Below are 18,980 nucleotides of genomic sequence, written 5' to 3'. Positions count from 1 at the left end.
CCATTTTTGTGCAAAAGTTGGTTATTGTGTAAAAGTGTATTCAATAAGGTGAGTGTATCACTGAGTCACCTGTTTCTGTTGGTGTTGTGGTGAGTTTACCTATTTTAATAATTGATTTTGATAACGATCATCGCCATAATTAAATACAATTAGTATTGCGAGTCTTTAAATGTTTTATAATTAATCGGGGGTCGCTGACTGGGATCAGCACTGCCCATGATTTATAAGTAATTGAGGGTTGCTGACTGAGATCAGAGGAAAATTCTTTGTTCTGTCAGGTCCTGTCGTGAGGACAAACAAAAGTACACTCCCAATCTTATACATTTTTATTCAACAAAGAGAAAAATAATACAAAAAAAATTACCTATATTTTTAAAAACCGCATGATAATGCCGGGATCGTATAAACACCCCCCTCATTCGTTTAAATCTTATTGGCTAAAATTCGAACAGTTTCGAACCTAAAAGAAAAACCAAGGGAACAGGTTGTATCTTAAGTTTATTGCAAGACTAGACCCATCCTGTGTGGGGACATGCTCGGACACTTCCAATTGTACAAATAGTATTGCAGATTTCCATCTCCGATGCCGAACTTCAGCATCTCGAGGAACTCCCGGTTGTCCATCAGGTCGAGGGCGTTGAACACGTCGAAGTTCAGCTGTTTGGCGGAGATGAGGGCGTCGTTCATCAGTTCCACCCACGTCGTCTCCCCCGACACGTTGTAGAACGAGTAGGCCGCCTTCAGCGTCTTGTGCACCGGGTGGTGCATCACCGTCGACGGCAGCGTGTAGTAGCTGACGAAGTCGACGATCTTGCCTTCGCGCTCCACGACGAAGCTGTCCACGATGTCCGGGCGCGGCAGGAACCAGTGCACGAAGTCTTCCTCGGTGAACTCGGGCGACAAATCGAACTTCTTCAAGTACTGCAACAGCAAGCGCTAATTAATTGTTTTTGGTAATTTTGGACGCTTCCCACCTCCGCCAGGATCTTGTGGGCCTGGGGCACGTCCCCCTCCGTGAGCTTCCTGAACCCCGGGGTCTTGGGGCTGTCGTGCAGCTTGTACAGCTTCAGCGTGCGCTGCATCGTCATGTTCCTCGAGAGATGCGAGAACTTCACTTCGATCAGTTTCTTTGGGTTGAGCGAGCGGTGCCAGTAGCGACAGGTCCCCACGGGCTTCGGGAGGACGATCCCCGCCGTGTAGACCGCCTGGAAGAGCCCCGTCAGGTGGACCCGCCTCGTGATCTCCCTGATCAGCACCGGGGCCACGCGCTTCGAGCGCAGCTTCTTGTGGACGCACAAGAAATTGATCTCGACCATTTTCTGCGTCTTCTCGTAGATCTTGAGCGTGGCGGGGATCGCCGAGATGAAGCCGACGAGGCGGCCGCTCTTGACGACGCGCACGCCGCAGTGCCACTCCTTCTTCCAGCCGGGCGGCTGCAGCGCCCACTTCAGGAACTCAGGCTGGTAGTCGAAGCGGAACATGCAGTCGTCGTCCTCCACGTAGTTCTCGTTCAGGAGGGTGTACAGCTCTTTCAGCACCAGCGGCTCGTTCAGGTTTAGGGTGTCCCACGCGAAGCCGTCCGGGAGGCTGTAGGGCTCGGCGCGGATCTCGCCGACTTCTCGGTCGGGCTCGATCGCCTCGTTCACGGTGATTTTCTCGTCTGCAACCATCAAATACAAAGAGTTCTCGTCACGCGAACCACGCTTTACCCATCTTAGGCACGGGCTGGGTGTTCCAAAATTGGTACGACTTGGTGAGGGCCTCTTCGGGAGTCTTGGCGGGCTTTTGGTTCATTGTTAAGGCTTCCATTGCAGCTCGTAAGCTCTGAACTGAAATGGTGTTCAAAGGCTTGGTAAAATTTGATAACAGTTCCGTTTCTTGCTCGTTTTCTTGCTTGATTTCTTGGTGTTTCTTGCCTTTGTTTCGCTTCTTCGCACTAAAAAATCCAATCGATTTTGAGGCTGTTGTAACACGACCAAGAGAGACGTCTTTGGACGCCTTTACGACACTCACAAACCCCACCTCTCTCCCTTATCCCCTCGACAACTTTACAAAACATCCATTTACCTTTTAGTCTGTGTGTTCGCCTCCATATTTCCGTCGGTTTGCACCTTTTCGTCCGGCGAATCTTTTTTACTACCTTTGTCCGACATGATGACAGTTGACATAGTGACAAATAACCAAACCAACTACCAACCCAAATCCTAAACCCAACAAAATCGATCAGACACCCTCAATTAATTAAACAACAACCGACAATCTTTCACTTCCTTGCACAACACACAAATTATCATTCCATTTTCACGATTAATTCACAATTTATTCAAAACAACAATAAACGTGACAACTCAAAAGTACCTACACATATACCGTGCGTGATGACAACTACCAACCGAAACCCTAAACCTCACGAAACTGATCAGACACCTGCAATTAATTACTTAAAAATCGACGCCCCTCAAGTTCATTTCGCAACCCACAAATTGTGATTTGTATTTTTTAAATTGATCCCAAATTGATTGAAAACTTCAAAAAACGTGACACGTCGAAACTCCCTAGAAAGGTACAGTGTTTGGTGAGTTGAGTGCACCTAAATTTTGGAAAAATGTCTCAAGACGTTTCTGTTGGTGTAATCGCAAAATTGAGCGAATCCGTAGGCACAAATGAGCCTGCTCTGCGCTTGTTGTTAACAGTTTTGGCAGGTATGTGGAAATAAAGCTTGCCGAAAAACCTAACCTCAAAATTACGTTTTGTTCATTTAAGTCATTATGAGACGGTGATTTACACTTGCACGCAAAACATTTATTTGTTTGCAATGCACTCGTCGTCAGGACACGCATTCGATTGATCATTAATTCATTCGGTCAATATTTAATGGTATCGATTTTTTAGGTTATCCCCTAGCTCTAGTCCACCGCAAATTCGTCTACAACAAACCCCCAGCTGTCCAGCACTTGTTCTCGATAATCTGCGGCTTCTCGTTGGGCTTTTGGAACTACGGCTGGGACATATTCCACACCGTGTTTGCCATAACTGTGACCTACGCCGTTTTGTTGGTCGTAGGGGGCACAGCCCTGAGCGTCGCTCTAGTGTTCATCTTCAACATGACCTACTTGCTTTTGGGGTACTACTATATGGGGACGGACACTTACGACATCAACTGGACCATGCCCCAGTGCATCCTAGTGCTGCGCCTGATCGGTATCGGGTTCGACCTGTACGACGGGCACCGCCCCCCCGAGACGCTCTCCGGGGAGAACAAAAAAGTAGCGTTGGAGAGGTGCCCCACGGTTTTGGAATTCTTCGGGCACACTCTCTTCCCGGCTAGTTTCATGGTGGGGCCCCAGTTTCCCATGAAGCGGTATCAGGATTTCGTCGCGGGGAAGTTCGGGGAAGGGGGCGAAGCGCCGGACAGTGTGAAAGCGGCGGTGACCAGGTTCGGCTTGGGGCTGTTGTATTTGGGGATTTTCCAGGTGTTGGGGTTGGTGGTTTCCGACGAGTACATCTACTCAGAGGAGTTCGGACAGTTGGGTTTCTTCCGCAAGATGGTGCTGATGGGGATCTGGGGCAGGTTCACCCTCTACAAGTACATATCCTGTTGGTTGCTCACCGAGGGGGCTTGCATCTTGTTCGGTTCGTTGTCGGTTCCCTTCGACTTGACACGACTTGATGGGGTGGGTTTCAGGGTTGGCGCACAACGGCAAAGACGAGAACGGGGTGGTGCTCTGGACCGGAGTCGAAAACGTGAAGTTGTCCACTTTCGAGAACACCACCGAGTTCACCCACTACATCCTGTCCTTCAACATCAACACCAACCAGTGGTCGGGGCAGTACATCTACAAAAGGCTCAAATTCCTCGGCAACCGCCTCGTCAGCCAATTCGCGACTCTGCTGTTCTTGGCCGTCTGGCACGGGTTCCACTCGGGCTACTACGTCTGCTTCTTCTTCGAGTTCATGGTGGTCTACATGGAGCGAGACGTGAGTGAGTCTTTGCGGCTCAACTTCCCACTAAACGAACATTCCAGGTCAAAACGATCGTCAACAGCAACTCCCAGCTGAGAGAGTTCTTCGCCAACCCGACTGTGACTCTGGTTGTTAATCTGCTGCTCAGGATCTACACTTTTGTCCTTATGGGATGGTGTCTGATGCCGTTCGCGCTCTTGAAATTCGACAGGTACTGGGCTGGCTTCAGCGCCGCCAATCACGTCGGCTCCATCTTGTTCTTGGTGTGGCCCATTGTGTACAGTCCAATCGTCAAAACGCTGTTTCCCAAAGATAGGAAGAGTCGAAGCGAGTAGACTTAGTCGTACTCAAGTGCTGAGTAATTTCTGCGAAATTGTTGCCACAATCACACCGTACTTATCTACACTTAAACATTTTTTAAAGATGGTCTTATCGGTGATTTTATTCACGGCACAATCATAGTTTTATTTGGATGTAATTTATTATACATTCTTGTTATCAATAAACATGTTACAAAACAATTTGAGGCGTTGTTTTTTGCCAACCACACTTTAAATCGGTACTGTTGTACAAATACCTAGTTCCAAAAGAATTGCAAAAAAAGTTGTGACTTGGGGAAAAACGAAACTCGCTTACCTAGTCGTTGTGGTGAGTTTTTGATGTTACAACACTTGCTAATTTTGACGTTTTACTCGTTTCACAAAATGACAATTGTAGAGAAAACGTATTGAGCTCGAATCCAATTGATCAAAATGCAACAAAGCGTATTGAAGTCTACGATTTTAGCATTATTTGTTGCAAATTGTCCTCGAAACCAGATTTAAATTATGATTTAATTCAAATTTCCCGCCAAATCGCCTGGTGCACGTGACTAATCGAAGAGTTGTTACTGCAACCGTGCGACGGCACCACTGAACTTACCAAGGGTTTGACTGTTCTGTGGTAGTTACCCCAAAAGATTTACGCAATGACCCTTGCGGCGATTTTTCATGAGTGGGACATGAGGAAACTCATTTTTTAAATTTGCAAGTCGAAGCTATGACAATTTACTAGAAGTTGTTAAATTTTAAGGTAAATTAAAGAAATGCAAATATTTTTAGAGAAACATCAGCAGAACGTGTAGAGTAAAACTTTCATTGACTAAATTTACTTTTGCTGTTAAAATAACGATTTGTTTTTAGTCGGAGAATAGGGGCTATTCTGTAAGAGATCCGATAAATTTAGCGCAGCGTTAAAATACTCGATTTTATCGGAGCGTTAAATGCACAACTTTAAATTTCTATTCTGTAACTCGAATTTAACGGAGACCGGTAAAATACCAAGTTTTAAGGCATGTACGTTAAATCAGTTGTGAACACACCACATTTGTAGGCCGTTCATCCCGCAGTAGATATAATGCGCACGTTTGTTTTGAAAAACCAGACTGGAAATTCACATGTGAGGTTAAGTTATACCTACTTCAACTGTTAATGAAAATGTGATCATTTAATAAAATGTGATTAACAAATACGTAAGTATTACAAATCATCTGAAGAATTTTGTTATGAAATATGAAATGTGTTTTGCAGACGCAGACATCTGTCGCATCTGAGAAAATTTCTCTAGGCCTGGGCAGTAAAATGTAAAACAGTTTTTACAGTCAAAACGTGCGGATTTGATTTGATTTTAGTTTGTTTCCAGCGTTTAAGGAAAAAACAACATAAATGTTTCGAGGTCCAAGAACAACAAAAAAGCAAAAGGAGCTCCTCGTGTGCCTCCTAGAAAACCAACGATTTCAGTTAGAAGGGCGGACGAAAAATGCTATTGAGTTAGAGTGATTTGAGGAAAAGTGGAAAGAAGTGGCTGCATAGTTAAATAAGATGGAAGCGGCTCGGAAAACTGTTAAACAATGGCGGGAGGTAATGAGTTATTTTTTAAAAAAATTTATGTAATTTAAAATGTTTTAAGACGTTAAATGACTTCAAAAGCAGCACGAGAAGTGCCTGGTGTCGTTGGCCAACGCAAATATTAAATTGGCCCAATCAGTTTTGGAGTTGGCAACAAAATTGAGGAGGAAGAGGCCAAAATGTGCTGCACTACGGTTAAAAATTTGATGTTTTTTTGTCATTTTAAATAAAATAAAAGTATGTAAGATGAACATGTAGATAATTTAATTTTCAACTAAATCCAAGCAACATCGTTTGTTTAGTTTAAATAATTTTAAAAACATGCAATTTGGCAGAGTTAATGCGTTACTAGTGTCCCTCAGTTGTCGATGCATCATCCATGCTTTATTTCTAAATACATAATTGTTATTTTAATCATTCTATGCAGTTAAAACAATTGGCCTGTTTTACCCGTAAACGATGACGTTGCTGTTCGACAATTCCCAAATAAATTAAACCATTAAATGCCAAAGTGCCCACAGATACCATAAATTTTGCCACAAATCTAAATATAAGTAATAAACGAGTTAAAATACTTTAATAGAAGTAACAGAACAATTATACGTTATTCGTTTACCGCTCTTTTAATTTTAAGGGTTGGTCTGGCCTAGCCGATAAAATTTTCCCCTTAAAAGTCAGATTTAACGCACTTGCTTTAAAATTTTAACGCACCTACGAGATACAGAATAGCATTTTCGTTTTAAGACATCCTTAAAATTTTAAAGCAGCGTTATTTTTATCGGACCTCTTACAGAATAGCCCCTAATGTTGTAGAAGAGCGACAAGGTCGCAAATGTCATTTGTCGAGTAAAAATCCGTTCATCTGATATTATCACTTTGTGCAGAGTGCATTCATTTTATTTATTTCCGTGTTGTGGTGATTAAAAATTGTAGATTTGAAATATTATCTTGCCAGCATGAATAAAGACGATAAAAGACAGAAAGGGTTGTCAAATAAAATAATTTCTAAAATTATTCAAAATACTTATTAGAAAAAAAATTTAGAACTCTTGAGTAAAAGCAAATTTTGAAATACAGTAAAAGGTGAAATTCGATAAAAATGGTAAGTCCAGAACAAATACAGGGTCATTATAAAATATTGTATCGTCGTAGTTGGCGTTGAAAAGCCACACAAATTTTAGATGTGCCGCCAGCCTCACACCGTTAGATAAACTAGACAGATTTCCACTACCAAGGTTGGTAGAACTGATTAATTTGTATAGTAGGTTGCCTTGTTGCCATTTAAAACAATAGTTTGAATTTTTTTCCCCTGCAAAAGTTACTCGTGACGTCACAATGTACTAAACTTTTACGGCAGAGTCTGTTGATCGTGCATTAGGTGTTCCCTGGCTAGAATAAAGCCCAAAAAGGTACCCAATAAACTCCACGGAGCTTATAAACCTTGGGTTCTATTCAAATACACAAAATTTCTGGATTGATATTACGTCACGAGTTACTTTCCCCGCGCCCCCCAATATTTAACAAGGCAACCTACTGTACAAATTAGTCAGTTTTACCAACCTTGTCCACTACCGCCAGGAGCGCCACCTTTCGGCGATACTAGTCTCACTCATGTTATGAAGCTTGCGGCACATTCTACTAAGCCACCAACACCTACTACCATGGTACAATAATTTAAAATGACCTGTACATATTTTTTTAAATCTACTTTTTAGACCTTTTGATCGAAGTTTTCAAAATGAATGTGACCCAAAATCGCTTTTTGAAGCTTCCAAAGTTGTTTTTGTTTTGTTTTTTCTTACAAAGTCAAGGTTTTATTGTTTTTACAAGCATTTTTTAATCTCTCAATCTCATTTTTATGATCTTTTGAAGATTTGATACAAGATTGTTTAAACAATGAGATTTGTTGATTCTTAATTGTTTTGATGGGTTTTAAGCATTTTTTATAGAATTTTTTTAACTGGCCAATATTCTTAAGCACAATTTGATATATGTACTTTATTTCAATTCAGGAAAGCTTAGTGAGGGGTCTTACGAATCCAGAATTCCAGGGATGTACAGTAGTAGGAAACGATATTTGGAACCCATTATAAAATAAACCGAGTGCCTCTTACAATGGTTCACGTTTGTAGCTTGATGGTCCGTAGGTCTTGTTATTTTACCTGCGATAAAATTTGGAAAGAAATTGGGTTTGTCTTCTTTTGCCAATGAAATAATAATACTCATAAATATTTTTTTTGTGCTCTTTTGCTCAGTTAGGTACTTACCTACTTTTTCAAAAACTTATCATTATTGTTTTCTATGATTTGTTCAGTTTTTATTCCAAATTGTGATTGGGAGTCATAGTTAATCCCGTCGAATAGAAAATATTTGTGAAATTTTGGTGAAGGTTTGAAGAGAAAACGTTGTAAAAATGCAGTAGCGTCTATAAAAAAATCGTCTTTTTATTTGGCTGCATTTAATACTCTTTAATAGACTTACATACATAACAAGTTGAATGATTCATTACAATATAGTGAGTGTTCGTTGATATTACACTTTGAATAAACGATCGGCGCATACATTTTGAAAGAACGAAACGAACGGATGCGGAACGGCAAGCCACGAGAAGAAGGTACAAAAATAACTCGCAGATCGGCCACCGGCGCTGGCGTCGCAGCGCCATCTACCCCGCGCTGTCAGCAGCTTGTGCGTGATTGTCGTAACGAGAACAGAAATCGAAACCTGAAAAAAGGACGGAGGAACAGTTGAAAGCATCGAAATTATCGCACAATTCCAGGGCTTGAATTCTGATCATCTCATTTAATTTTAAACAATAAACAAAGTCAACAAAGCGAAAAATGAGATCGAAGAAACGTGGGTGGCGGGGGCGCTGCTGGTGTCTTTGATGGTGGTGGTGAGGGCCTTCTCTCGCTCGCGGAACAAGTTCTTGGCCAGCATCCGCATCTTGGTGATCTTGTCGTCGAAGATGGCGTTAGAGGAGTTGGTGGGGACGTGGATGTTGCAGTAGTCCTGGTCGCAGCAGGACACGCACATCTGCAACAGGACAAACGTCTGCCCAAGAACGTTCAGCGTATCCTTCGGAATGCACCTTTTGCGAGTCGATCTCGACGCAGCCCACCTTGTTCCTCTGGCACTCCTTGTCGGTGGTGCACTTCTTGTTGACCAGCACGCTGGTGCCCTTCGAGTCCATGATGTGCAAGGTGTGGCAGAAAGTCTCTCCTGCAAATCGAATTACCACTTTCAATTAGGCCTGATTGGATTTGTCAGTTTGCATTAAAACCGGCAAGAATTCCGCGTAATTTCGTTAAGGACGGCGACACGGGGGCGGAAACTTTTTTAATGAAACCCAATCCGCTCTGATCCCGCTACCTGAAGGAGAATTTCCATTTTAAATGTGCCTGGACAATTAATCCGTTAAGCTTTTAAAAGTTTACAATACAGTTTTGATTCGAGCGACGCCGACGTTGATTGCTGAACCGGAAGCCCTGTGTTTCTCGCTAATGAAGAGTCGACGTGAGGATTTTAACGGGTGTTGTGACGCGAACAGAAACTTGTTATAACTTGCGACGTGCAATTTCGAATTGCATAATGGACGTAACTGGCTCACAAAGGAGGCGAGGCAGCACGACAGATTGGAATTGTATCGGGGTACTGCAGGCTCTAATTACACAAAATCTAATTACAGAAAGTGTTACATTTCAGACAGAACCAGTTTTCACTTATTGCATTAAAAAATCTTCATAGGAATATGTATTTGGAAAATTTAAATACGTTGTATGAACGCTGCAATGAAATTTTACGACCTACAACCAAATTTAGAATAGTATATAGTATTCTCAATTTGGTTGTAGGTCGTAAACTTTACTTTTATTTTACGACCTACAATGAAATTGAGAATACTATATAATTATAACGCGATGCCACACGCGCACCACGGTCCCCTTAACATGTATAAAATGAAAAGCAACAACTTGTCAGAACCGGTAGACCCACTTTATATCGTTTTAACTCGATAAGTTCGAAGAGGGAGCCACCCCTGCAGATTTATTTTTATTATTGTCTGAACTACTAGCCCGATTTGTCCCCGTCCTTCGGCTTTTATTACCGGGAAAGTCTGCTAAAATATGGACTCTTTTAAATTGTAAAGAGAGGGTTTTGACGGGGATCTCCCCAAGATAAATTGAGAGTTCAGCAAGAAACTCGCACATGTAAAATAATGTCGGCCTAAAAAGTCGACGTGTTACAACCGTTCCCGACACGGCGTCCCTTCATTATTGGAAGCGAGTTTTCTTTTTATGGGACGGCTAAGTTCCGCCGCCCCCGAGAAGCGGAATCAATAAATGCACATGTCAAACAACGTGCTCGGGACCGTTTTTATTTCGATGGTGTTTTTATTGTGACATAAATATAGGGGCCGCTTTAAACATTTTTGCCAGTTTATGCGTTGGGGTGAGGCGGCGGCGGTATCCTTTGTGCGAGCTTTTCTTGATCGCGCGATAAACTTTTATTTTTCTTGTTACTAACTCCCGAACAATTTTAGCTCCCTCTCACGAATCTGCCGACTGGATTATTTCCGGGTGCATCGTTTTCCTCCTGCAACTCCTACAACTTATTGAAAATCTAATAACGCGGTATTGCAGACATCTCTGTCCGCATAAAATTCATATTGCTCGCGTTTTGGGAAGTGGCTACTGTGGAGGGTTTTTGTCGGAAGCAGAGCACAGAAAGCCACGTCACTGGCGGAAAGTGAGAATGAAAGGATTTCGTTCGAGCGAGTTCCTTCGTCATTGATGACAGTTTGTGATAATTCTCGTGTGTAAACGGACCGTTTCCGGCGGCGGCGACACGGGATCAAATAATTGGGGTAATGCAATACTCCCGGCATTAACTCCACATCCGGCGAGCTTAAAGCTCTGACCGAAAACTCCTAATCAATTCCAACTTACCGGGTTTGCAGGGTCGGTCGATGGCGAACTGGTTGCACACGAGATTGTCCGAAACGTTGACGCAGATATAACAGGTGACGGAGTATTTTTCGAAATCGGGAGAAACCTCTCGTTTCTCCAGTAAAAAGTTGGAAGCCAAGTTTTTCTCGTCTAAAGCGGTATTAGTCATGAAAATGCAGCTCAACAACATGCTCAGTCTCAACATCACAATCTGGAAAAGAAAGAGATTGTCAGTGGACTAATGGAATCCGCTGTAATTCGCCCCAAAACGATGGAAATTGCTCGTTATCGATCACGGGGCACGGCGCGACGCTCTCGGAGGCTGTGCCCCTTCGGGTGACAGCGACGAGCTAATGCGTCTTACGGTGGGTTTTTGAGCTTGTCGAACAACCGTGCTTTTGCTCGATTTTTCTCAACTCGATAAATTACACCGACTGGCGTCTCGAGGCCCCAAGGGCGAAATTATTCCAAATCGACATACACAATTTTTACAATTTATCAGCAAATTCTGCGTTTTGCCTCTGTTAAACACTCGGTTTCCCAAGTAGATGTCAATTCGAAGAGAGGGACAAAGTAGGTCACCACAGGAGCAGGATCGAATTTCATCGAAACACCCCGACTGACCGTCCCCGCCGCGACTTTTATTTTGAAAAACGTGCAGGTGCACCGATCAAAATTCAGGTCAGGCACATAATCCCATGCGTTCTTTTATGGAGGTTCAAGATGGCGTTCAAGGCCATATGTATGCTTGCATGTTAGGGTGGGATTTTGGGCTACAACGGTACAGTTTATCTATTTGTACAATCTCTTGTACTCCTTTTATTTTAATTGAGTTGAGTAAACCGGGGTTACTATAATAAATAAATAAATATTTTCATAGTAACCATAGAAAGGACAAGCCAATTTACATTAGCGAAAAAACATTGTCCTACATTTTTTGTCCGCGACTGTATCTTCCATGCATAATAAATATGATAATTTGGATTCAATTGTTTTGTCAATTCGGATGTTAAATTCATAATCAATTATATCGGACAGTGAATTAATACCCAAACAAAATCTTAAGAGTCTTTAAGACTAACTTCGAAAATTCCTTGTTCTGATTTTAGATTTTAACTTTCAACATTCCCATTGGAAAGAGTTTGCTCTGATTTCATTACATGTTGGAAGGGGGAAGGCGTTGGAAATCGTTAATTGTTTTTTAAAGTGTAAATTGACAGTTCTAATAAGGGCATGTTGACAGCTAACCTAAAATTTACAAACAAAAAAATCTTTCTGCTTTTTCTTCTTTGCAATGTTTTGTTTTACATTAAAAATATAATATAACTAATGATTCCTACTGTCGACAAATATTCAAGAGAACTTTTTGCCAGAAGTAAACATGTCAATTATGTGCCGATTAAACATAAAAAATGTCGTCAAACGGCGGGAAATTCAAACTTTGCACTGTTCCAAATAGTTTACTTTTTCAACGCCTACGCAGCCCAGGTTTTCATTTGAACGCATGATACTATACAATATTCGGGAAATTCTGAAAGGTCTCGTTATAAATCTGTTTAATAAATTCAGAATGTATTTCTGGCGGACACTAAAATTTGTTAATCCAAAAGAGTTGAATTTTATTGTTCTCGGGAGTTTTGTAATTATTTATTTATTATTGTTATATGATTTCATTATTTATAATCATTAAACATTGACAGTTTTATCGTCCCAGAAGTTATTCTATTAATTATTAGAAATTATATTTTACCAAAAATTCAGTCAATTCCGTTGAATTTAAAATTTGCTTCTCCGCCCCAACCACATTTTGGTTAGCAAAGGTACAACATTCAGATTAAAAATTGGCAACACAAAATTTGAAATTTTATTTTTGTAGACACAAAATCTGATTTGGATGATCGTTTGGTAACTAATTATCCTTCATTTATGGCTTTGGACAATAACTGTGATGAAGAAATATAAAGAGAATGAAACCGCATTCCCTCAAGATATCTGCGTCTCAAGCTTACTCAGATAACATTGCTAGTTAAGTGGCAAATATAACACATTTCGAAAAAGAAAAAAAAAATTGAATTAAAGTGAATTGGTTCAGATCCTGAAGGTGACCAAAATAGTATATTATATACAGAGTGTCTCAGCTAAGACTTTAGAGCCTAATAACTCAGTTATTTTCCAGCGAATTTTTGTGAAATTTTAAATGCAGATATTTTAAACGGTGAAGAATAAAATCCCATTGCAATCACCCAAGTCTTAAAAACGTAATTTTTACATGTCTTTTTAAAATGTTGAATCAATTAAGATTTACATAAAAAATTGATCGTCAATAAAAAATGCTGTTGGGAAAAACTCGTCTTTGAAAGACGTCTGGTTTGCAAGAAAAAAGCAAAAAACTGTGTTAAACGTGGCTGCAAATGCAAAAACGTAGACGCGTATGAAACAAACGCGCAATTTTGCAGAATTTTGGTCATCCCTTTTCGCAGAAGCGCAGGTGACATATTTGACGTTTATCTTGCTAACCTTACAAACACTTACAAAGTTAAAGACAACATTTGGACGTAATTTATTATACTGGATGCATTAATTCTTCCATAAAGGACTAAAACACGATCGGGATATTTTAGCAAAGTAATTTAGTTGACGTAAGCTTCCTGTGTCTTCAAATAAATTGACGACTTTCTTAACCTTACATTTTGTAAAGCCTACATTTGGATAGTGTTTTACGAGAAAGCGAACTGTGTCATTGAAGTTCTTACGACACTCTCCATAGGCAAAATTTTTTTCCTTTTTCAACAATATTGAAATTTTTGCCGTTGTAGTCTATTTTTAGAGTCTTTTCAATAAATTTTCACAATTTGACGTTTCTAATAAAGCGCGCCCAATTTTGACAGACTTTAAAGGGTGTACAAAATGTTGCTTCAATTGTTTCAAAAGGTAACTGCTCAAATACCTTTAAATTTTACATTAAATTTTTAACGACAAACTCTAATCTTTTCGTTGAATCAGACAAGTGATTTACTTAATTGTTTGTGTAGACCCCTATTTTTTAATGTTTAACAATCTAGCAGAGCCCAAACCTTCGATATCTCCCATTGTTTAATTAGTTATTTAATTGCATCGAAAGCGGTCACATCTAGTGACGAGCGGTCATACCTAACCTACAACAATAATTTATAATTCTTCCGCTAGCGGACTCAGAAATTTTACCTATGTGGCCGCAGCCAGACATTTTTCATCGGCAACAGTTATGTAGAATTTGTACACTTTTCGCCCGGGACTGTGGCCGGATTAGATCTGCATCGAGTTTGCCGCGATCTGGATCAATTCTGGAACCATCGTCGTGCATTTCGTTTTCAATAGCATCGGATATTCTTCGATATTCGCTAAATGTAACAAACTTTATCCAAACGTAAACAGCAAACGATTAAATTATAATTGTTTACTTATTAACACTGAAAGACAATGTTGCGCTATTTTTGATATTTGTCATCTGATTTGATATCCACGGACACGCTCACAACAATTAAATATTGGAAAATAATTTCATTCTTTTGCTTTTTTAGAGGCTTTATTTTAATGGGGATATTTAAAGAAAAAAAAATTGCATTTTAACCGTCGCTATGGAGATACACAAAGGCGGGATTTTCGACCGCTTGAAGGTAAATGATATTTTGAGCACTGATTTTTTTCCACAAACGCTTGAACTGTGTCGTTTGGAGTGTTTTTTATTTCTTTTTTATCTAATTATGAAATTCCGTCACTCATCTCGACTGGGTGTTCTTTATTTAAATTTTTATTTACATTACCCAGAAGCATTATTAGGTGTATCGATCGATCAATTTAAGAAATTACTAAGAATAATAGAATCGATTTCGACAGTTAGTTATTGTCGTTTGTTGGAGACTGTTTCTTTGAAATTAAATGATGAATCCAAAACTTATGCATTGTAAGTTTGTTAAATATAAATAAACAAATTCTTGTGGAATATTTTCAGATGACTGCCTAAAACCACTCCGTGTGTTAGGCAGCAGCATTTATCAATTCACATTCGTCAAACGCTTGCTCAAGCTAACGCTCATCACCCACTCGACACTCTTACTCCTCCGGCTTTATTACTTCTTTCAAACACCTAACATGGAAGACCTGATCAAATACGGACCACTCTTCTTGCAAATGTGTTTTGTAATTTGCACCGACAAGTGTCACACATGTATGCAAGAAATGATTTCAGGGCGTTTTTGTGTTCATCGTTCTCTTGCTCAAAAACCACTTGGTCGATGATGTTATGAACATTCTAGACTTGTGGGACATCAGTTCGGCCGGAAACGACGTCAAACTGAGAATCCTAAGTGAATCGAGGAAGCTTCACACGTTCGTCGTGATCAACACAGCTCTACCTCTACTGTTGGTCACCCAAATGCTGTCTTCACGTGAACACGACAGCGAAGAGATTTTTGTTCAACACATTTTCGACAAGTGGTGTCCCCGTCAAGCGAATTTTTGGGTTCTCATTTTCAAAATGTCGCTGTATTTACCATTTCTTGCGATGGTGGCACACTCCTATCAAGTCATCTATTGCACACAACACATCAAATTTCAAATGTACATGCTTAACGTACTCGTCGAGAGACTGGGTAGTGATGTTGAAGATTCACACAATCTCATTCGTAATGAAGTTTATCAAAAACAAATTGAGTCGAAGCTGAAGATAATAATAGACAGACACTGCGATCTTATTCGGTAATGCTTTTGAAAAACACTTTTTTCCAACATCGATTATGAAAATGATACTTTCAACATTCAATTTAGTGAGGAAAATAGCCGTTTGCATCACTAGTGAGGAAAATGGAGAAAGTAAACTCACTAGTGAGGAAAATTTATTTAACAATCTACTACCTACTAATTAATATAAAAATTTAAAACGCTGTTATTTGCATTAATTGAAACTCCAGATCCGGAAAATTAAAAAAATATGGGAGTAAAATAATTATAAAGAAATTTAAAATTGAGACTCATTTTCATAAGCTATGTCGGAAAAAATAGTATACACAACTCGTGATCAAAGTGCGATTTTTCAACTCGCAATACTATCCTCACTCGGTGGCGCTCGAGAGTATATCATGTATTGCTCGTTGAAAAATCAAGCACTTTCATCACTTATAGTGTAATATGCTATTTCTCTTCTACTTTTTTTACATCAATACTTGTTGTTCACTTTGTTATCATAAATCGTAATGGGGTTGGAAATTTGTGTAGTGTAATGTATATATTTCTTGTTTGTAGATGGAAAAGTAACGCTTTGATACAGATGAGTAATTTGATAATACCCTTTGTCATTAGTGGAATCGTGGCTGGCACAAGTATTGTACTTTTATTTTTGCAAGTAAGTAGTCATCATAATAAATATTTAACCGCAACGTTCGCAAAATCAGTAAGAAATTGACAAGCAACGAAGATAGATTTCTCCTTACAGATGATTACATTTTGACAAACATTTTGCAAATTGTAGGAGGTAATTTTGTGGCGTTCTTTCGTGGCAGCCGTTTCTGTACTGTCTATCATGTTAAGTATAGCTGCAGCTGGACAATATTTAGAAGACGAGGTAAACCAACGTACAGTTCAGAATCTGAGGTAAAATGATGTTTGCAGTCGGAAAATATGTTACTAAGATTAGTCACAACGAATTGGTACAATTGGAACACCCGCAACAGAAAGACATTGGTTCTGATTCTGATGAATGCCGCCAATCCTATCCAAGCGAAATTTTCGGAAGGTTTCATCGTAAACTTTAAACTACTGATGTTTGTGAGTCACATTTTGGAAAATTTTGTCGTCAATTTTCATTGTGTTTAACTTCACAGATATTCCAGGCTCTTTACTCTGTCATGTCGATTCTTGCAAGAGTCGCACTCAATAGAAATTGAAACAAATGATGAACAAACTACTCAAAATGGATCAATTTGCGAAAGGATGTATTACCTTAGAAATAGGCACATGCATTTTTCCTACTTAAGATAGTTACGTAATTAGTATTAGAATGTGTTTTAAAATTTACACAGAACAATTAGGCTAAAATCTGTATAAATAAAAATGTAAGTGTTCGTTTGTTCAAAATCTAAGAGTTCCGAAAGTTCTTCACCGATTGCTTTGAAATTTTGACACAACGTTGCATTCGAATAGGCTCGTGTTGTTATAATATTATTATCTTGATGTTGCACCTGTGACAGGTAAAAACATGCTTTTTGAACAGCTCCATCTATTTAAATATTAAAATCGAGTTTGAATGTACGCGATTGGGACCGATTTGAAATATAAAAAATTTCAAGTGAGACGGCCTTATAGACATCAAAGTGTACACGAATGAAGTTGCCATGATACTATAGTTATTTACGAACCAAGTGCGGGAAGATGATGTTCCCGTATGAGCGAATTTTTTTAAAGTACGAGCGCCGAAGGAGCGAGTGCTTTTAATTAATGCGCGAATGAGCAGAAGATGTCTTCACGCAAGTGGCTCGTACAATATTTTTTGTACGAACATTAAATTAAATTTTTTTGTTTTAATTCATTAAACGTAAACGAACATAAAACCAAGTAGGCAGTAACCTTTGGTTATTAGAAACAATTGCTTAAACGTGTTTTCTCCTTCAGATTGTTTAACACTTCAACACTATTTATTTCAAATTAACCAAATAAACATTGTACTTAAAACAAAAGTGATGTTTTATTTTTGACACCCCTAGCCCCAAATAAATATATCTCGTCGAGTGACATTAGAAATAAAAAGTTTCGGAAAACATTTATAGTTTCTTCTTTGATTAAAATGTTAAACATAGCTCATGCTAAGATGAAATTTTCTCGCTGTTCCGAACATCGGAAATAGTAAAACGTTTTTCTCCCCCCGAGTCCTGTTTACCGATTTTCTAATCAAGCAATATCGATTTGGAATTACGTCCACATTAACAACAATCATTTTGAAATAATATGTTGATTGGTCCAATTGCAAAACAACTGTTAATAATGCTTCCGAAGTAGAATTATGTGCTCTCAATTCTCTAATCAGTTTTTTCGAACGTTTGTTCAATATTTTTCCGACATATACAGGGTGTGTCAAAATTCAACCCACAAATTTTCAGGGCTGATTCTTTGATTAAAAATTTGCATAAAACTGTCAATACGTATGGGGTCAAAAACTCTTAGTTTGCTAAATAATCGGCAAACAACGTAAAAACAATTAGGTGAAAGGAAAACTGACATGGTTTCTGATAATTCTTGATTCAAAATATTGACATTTGACAAAGTGAAATGGTGTAAATTTATTGAAAATACTTTTTTGAAGATAGAATACAATGGCAGAAATTTCAATATTGTTGAAAAAGCAAACAATTTTTGGCTATGCAGGGTGTCGCAAGAACTTAAATGACGCAATTCGTCTTCTTGTGGAATTGGTTGGGTTTTTTTATCTAATTTTTATTTACTTTACCGAGAAGCATCATTAGGTGTATTGATCGATCAAATTAGGAAACAATTACGAATAATATTTCCAAAGCAGAATCAATTTCGACAGTTATAGTCGTGGTCTTTTTGTTAGAGACTTTTTCTTTGAAATTAAATGATGAATCCAAATCGAATGATCTGTAAGTTTATCAAAAATTCTTGTAGAATTTTTTCAGATCACTGCTTAAAACCAGTCCGTGTGATTGGCAGCAGCATTTATCAAATCAAATTTGTCAAACGCTTGTTGAAGTTAATGCTCATCACCTAGTCGACACTGTTACTTCTTCAGCTTTACTACTTCTTTCAAACACCCAGCATGGAAGACCTGCTTAAGTACGGACCACTCTTCTTGCAAATGTGTTATGTAATTTTTACCCAGAGGTGTTACAATTGAATCTATGAAACGATTTCAGGCGGCCTTTGCTTTCTTTGTTCTTCTGCTCAAAAACCATATGGTCGAAAATAGCATGAACGTCATAGAGCTGTGGTTCAGCCGGAAACGACGTCAAACTGAGAATATTGAGAGAATCGAGGCAAATCAACACGTTCGTCGTGATCAACACAGCTCTACCTCTGGTGTGGGGCACCCGTATTATGTCTTCACGTGACAACGACAGCAAACTTTATTTTTTTCAACATATTTTGGACAAGTTGTGTCCTCGTCAGGCAAATTTTTTTGTTCTCATTTTAA

At 39.3% G+C, this 18,980-nt stretch overlaps 4 protein-coding genes and 3 long non-coding RNA genes across 10 annotated transcripts in view; 4 read left to right on the top strand and 3 right to left on the bottom strand.

Moving 5' to 3' along the window:
* LOC138127864 (uncharacterized) overlaps positions 1-18,980 on the top strand; it is a 131,745-nt gene that overhangs the window by 26,812 nt on the left and 85,953 nt on the right. The gene's annotated exons all lie outside the window — the stretch shown is intronic.
* Positions 312-4,692, bottom strand: Nmt (N-myristoyl transferase). 2 transcript variants are annotated; one of them, XM_069044201.1, is made up of 5 exons: positions 4,600-4,692; positions 2,068-2,204; positions 1,710-1,936; positions 975-1,660; positions 312-921 (listed from the first exon to the last, which is right to left on the bottom strand). In XM_069044201.1, the coding sequence occupies exons 2-5, from the start codon at positions 2,166-2,168 to the stop codon at positions 499-501; spliced, it is 1,437 nt and encodes a 478-aa protein (XP_068900302.1). In that variant the 5' UTR covers positions 2,169-2,204; positions 4,600-4,692; the 3' UTR covers positions 312-498. The 2 variants fall into 2 exon arrangements, with proteins under 2 accessions (XP_068900302.1, XP_068900303.1); XM_069044202.1 differs by lacking the exon at positions 4,600-4,692 and having other exon boundaries at positions 2,068-2,294.
* On the top strand, positions 2,411-4,482 carry nes (lysophosphatidylcholine acyltransferase 3 protein nessy). Its single transcript, XM_069044203.1, has 4 exons — positions 2,411-2,702; positions 2,893-3,633; positions 3,686-3,978; positions 4,026-4,482. The coding sequence occupies exons 1-4, from the start codon at positions 2,606-2,608 to the stop codon at positions 4,296-4,298; spliced, it is 1,404 nt and encodes a 467-aa protein (XP_068900304.1). The 5' UTR covers positions 2,411-2,605; the 3' UTR covers positions 4,299-4,482.
* Positions 5,168-6,100, top strand: LOC138128015 (uncharacterized). Of its 3 annotated transcripts, XR_011158488.1 has the most exons (5): positions 5,255-5,273; positions 5,335-5,473; positions 5,532-5,584; positions 5,644-5,861; positions 5,911-6,100. It is a non-coding gene; the product is annotated as an uncharacterized lncRNA (long non-coding RNA). The 3 variants fall into 3 exon arrangements; XR_011158489.1 differs by having other exon boundaries at positions 5,168-5,473; positions 5,633-5,861; XR_011158487.1 differs by having other exon boundaries at positions 5,170-5,473.
* On the bottom strand, positions 5,676-6,651 carry LOC138128016 (uncharacterized). The gene is made up of 2 exons (XR_011158490.1): positions 6,300-6,651; positions 5,676-6,239 (listed from the first exon to the last, which is right to left on the bottom strand). It is a non-coding gene; the product is annotated as an uncharacterized lncRNA (long non-coding RNA).
* Positions 8,298-18,980, bottom strand: part of LOC138127863 (ly6/PLAUR domain-containing protein 6B-like) — a 161,443-nt gene continuing 150,760 nt past the window's right edge. The window contains exons 2-4 of the mRNA XM_069043941.1: positions 10,799-11,009; positions 8,941-9,071; positions 8,298-8,885 (exon numbers count right to left, since the gene is read on the bottom strand). Of these exons, the coding sequence (XP_068900042.1) occupies positions 8,658-8,885; positions 8,941-9,071; positions 10,799-11,003 (564 nt within the window). The 5' untranslated portion in view covers positions 11,004-11,009 and the 3' untranslated portion in view covers positions 8,298-8,657. The remainder of the gene's footprint in view (positions 8,886-8,940; positions 9,072-10,798; positions 11,010-18,980) is intronic.
* On the top strand, positions 14,930-18,897 carry LOC138128177 (uncharacterized). Its single transcript, XM_069044360.1, has 6 exons — positions 14,930-14,977; positions 15,027-15,535; positions 16,079-16,178; positions 16,305-16,397; positions 16,445-16,600; positions 18,703-18,897. Exons 1-6 carry the CDS (start codon positions 14,930-14,932, stop codon positions 18,895-18,897), a joined length of 1,101 nt encoding a protein of 366 aa, XP_068900461.1.

The sequence above is a fragment of the Tenebrio molitor genome, chromosome 4 (assembly GCF_963966145.1).
Source record: "Tenebrio molitor chromosome 4, icTenMoli1.1, whole genome shotgun sequence".
Lineage (NCBI taxonomy): Eukaryota > Metazoa > Arthropoda > Insecta > Coleoptera > Tenebrionidae > Tenebrio > Tenebrio molitor.
This window is presented reverse-complemented; position numbering and strand designations above follow the sequence as displayed.

Bases quoted from the DNA above. Each gene is read 5' to 3' on its own strand.
- Nmt (XM_069044201.1), bottom strand. From the start codon at position 2,168: ATGTCAACTGTCATCATGTCGGACAAAGGTAGTAAAAAAGATTCGCCG. The intron at 1,937-2,067 runs GTAAATGGATGT...TGGATTTTTTAG, and splicing joins GCGAACACACAGACTAAAAG to TGCGAAGAAGCGAAACAAAG. The intron at 1,661-1,709 runs GTAAAGCGTGGT...TGATGGTTGCAG, and splicing joins CCAGCCCGTGCCTAAGATGG to ACGAGAAAATCACCGTGAAC.
- LOC138128177 (XM_069044360.1), top strand. From the start codon at position 14,930: ATGGAAGACCTGATCAAATACGGACCACTCTTCTTGCAAATGTGTTTT. The intron at 15,536-16,078 runs GTAATGCTTTTG...TCTTGTTTGTAG, and splicing joins AGACACTGCGATCTTATTCG to ATGGAAAAGTAACGCTTTGA. The intron at 16,398-16,444 runs GTAAACCAACGT...TGATGTTTGCAG, and splicing joins GACAATATTTAGAAGACGAG to TCGGAAAATATGTTACTAAG.
- nes (XM_069044203.1), top strand. From the start codon at position 2,606: ATGTCTCAAGACGTTTCTGTTGGTGTAATCGCAAAATTGAGCGAATCC. The intron at 2,703-2,892 runs GTATGTGGAAAT...TCGATTTTTTAG, and splicing joins GTTGTTAACAGTTTTGGCAG to GTTATCCCCTAGCTCTAGTC. The intron at 3,634-3,685 runs GTTCGTTGTCGG...GGTGGGTTTCAG, and splicing joins GGGGGCTTGCATCTTGTTCG to GGTTGGCGCACAACGGCAAA.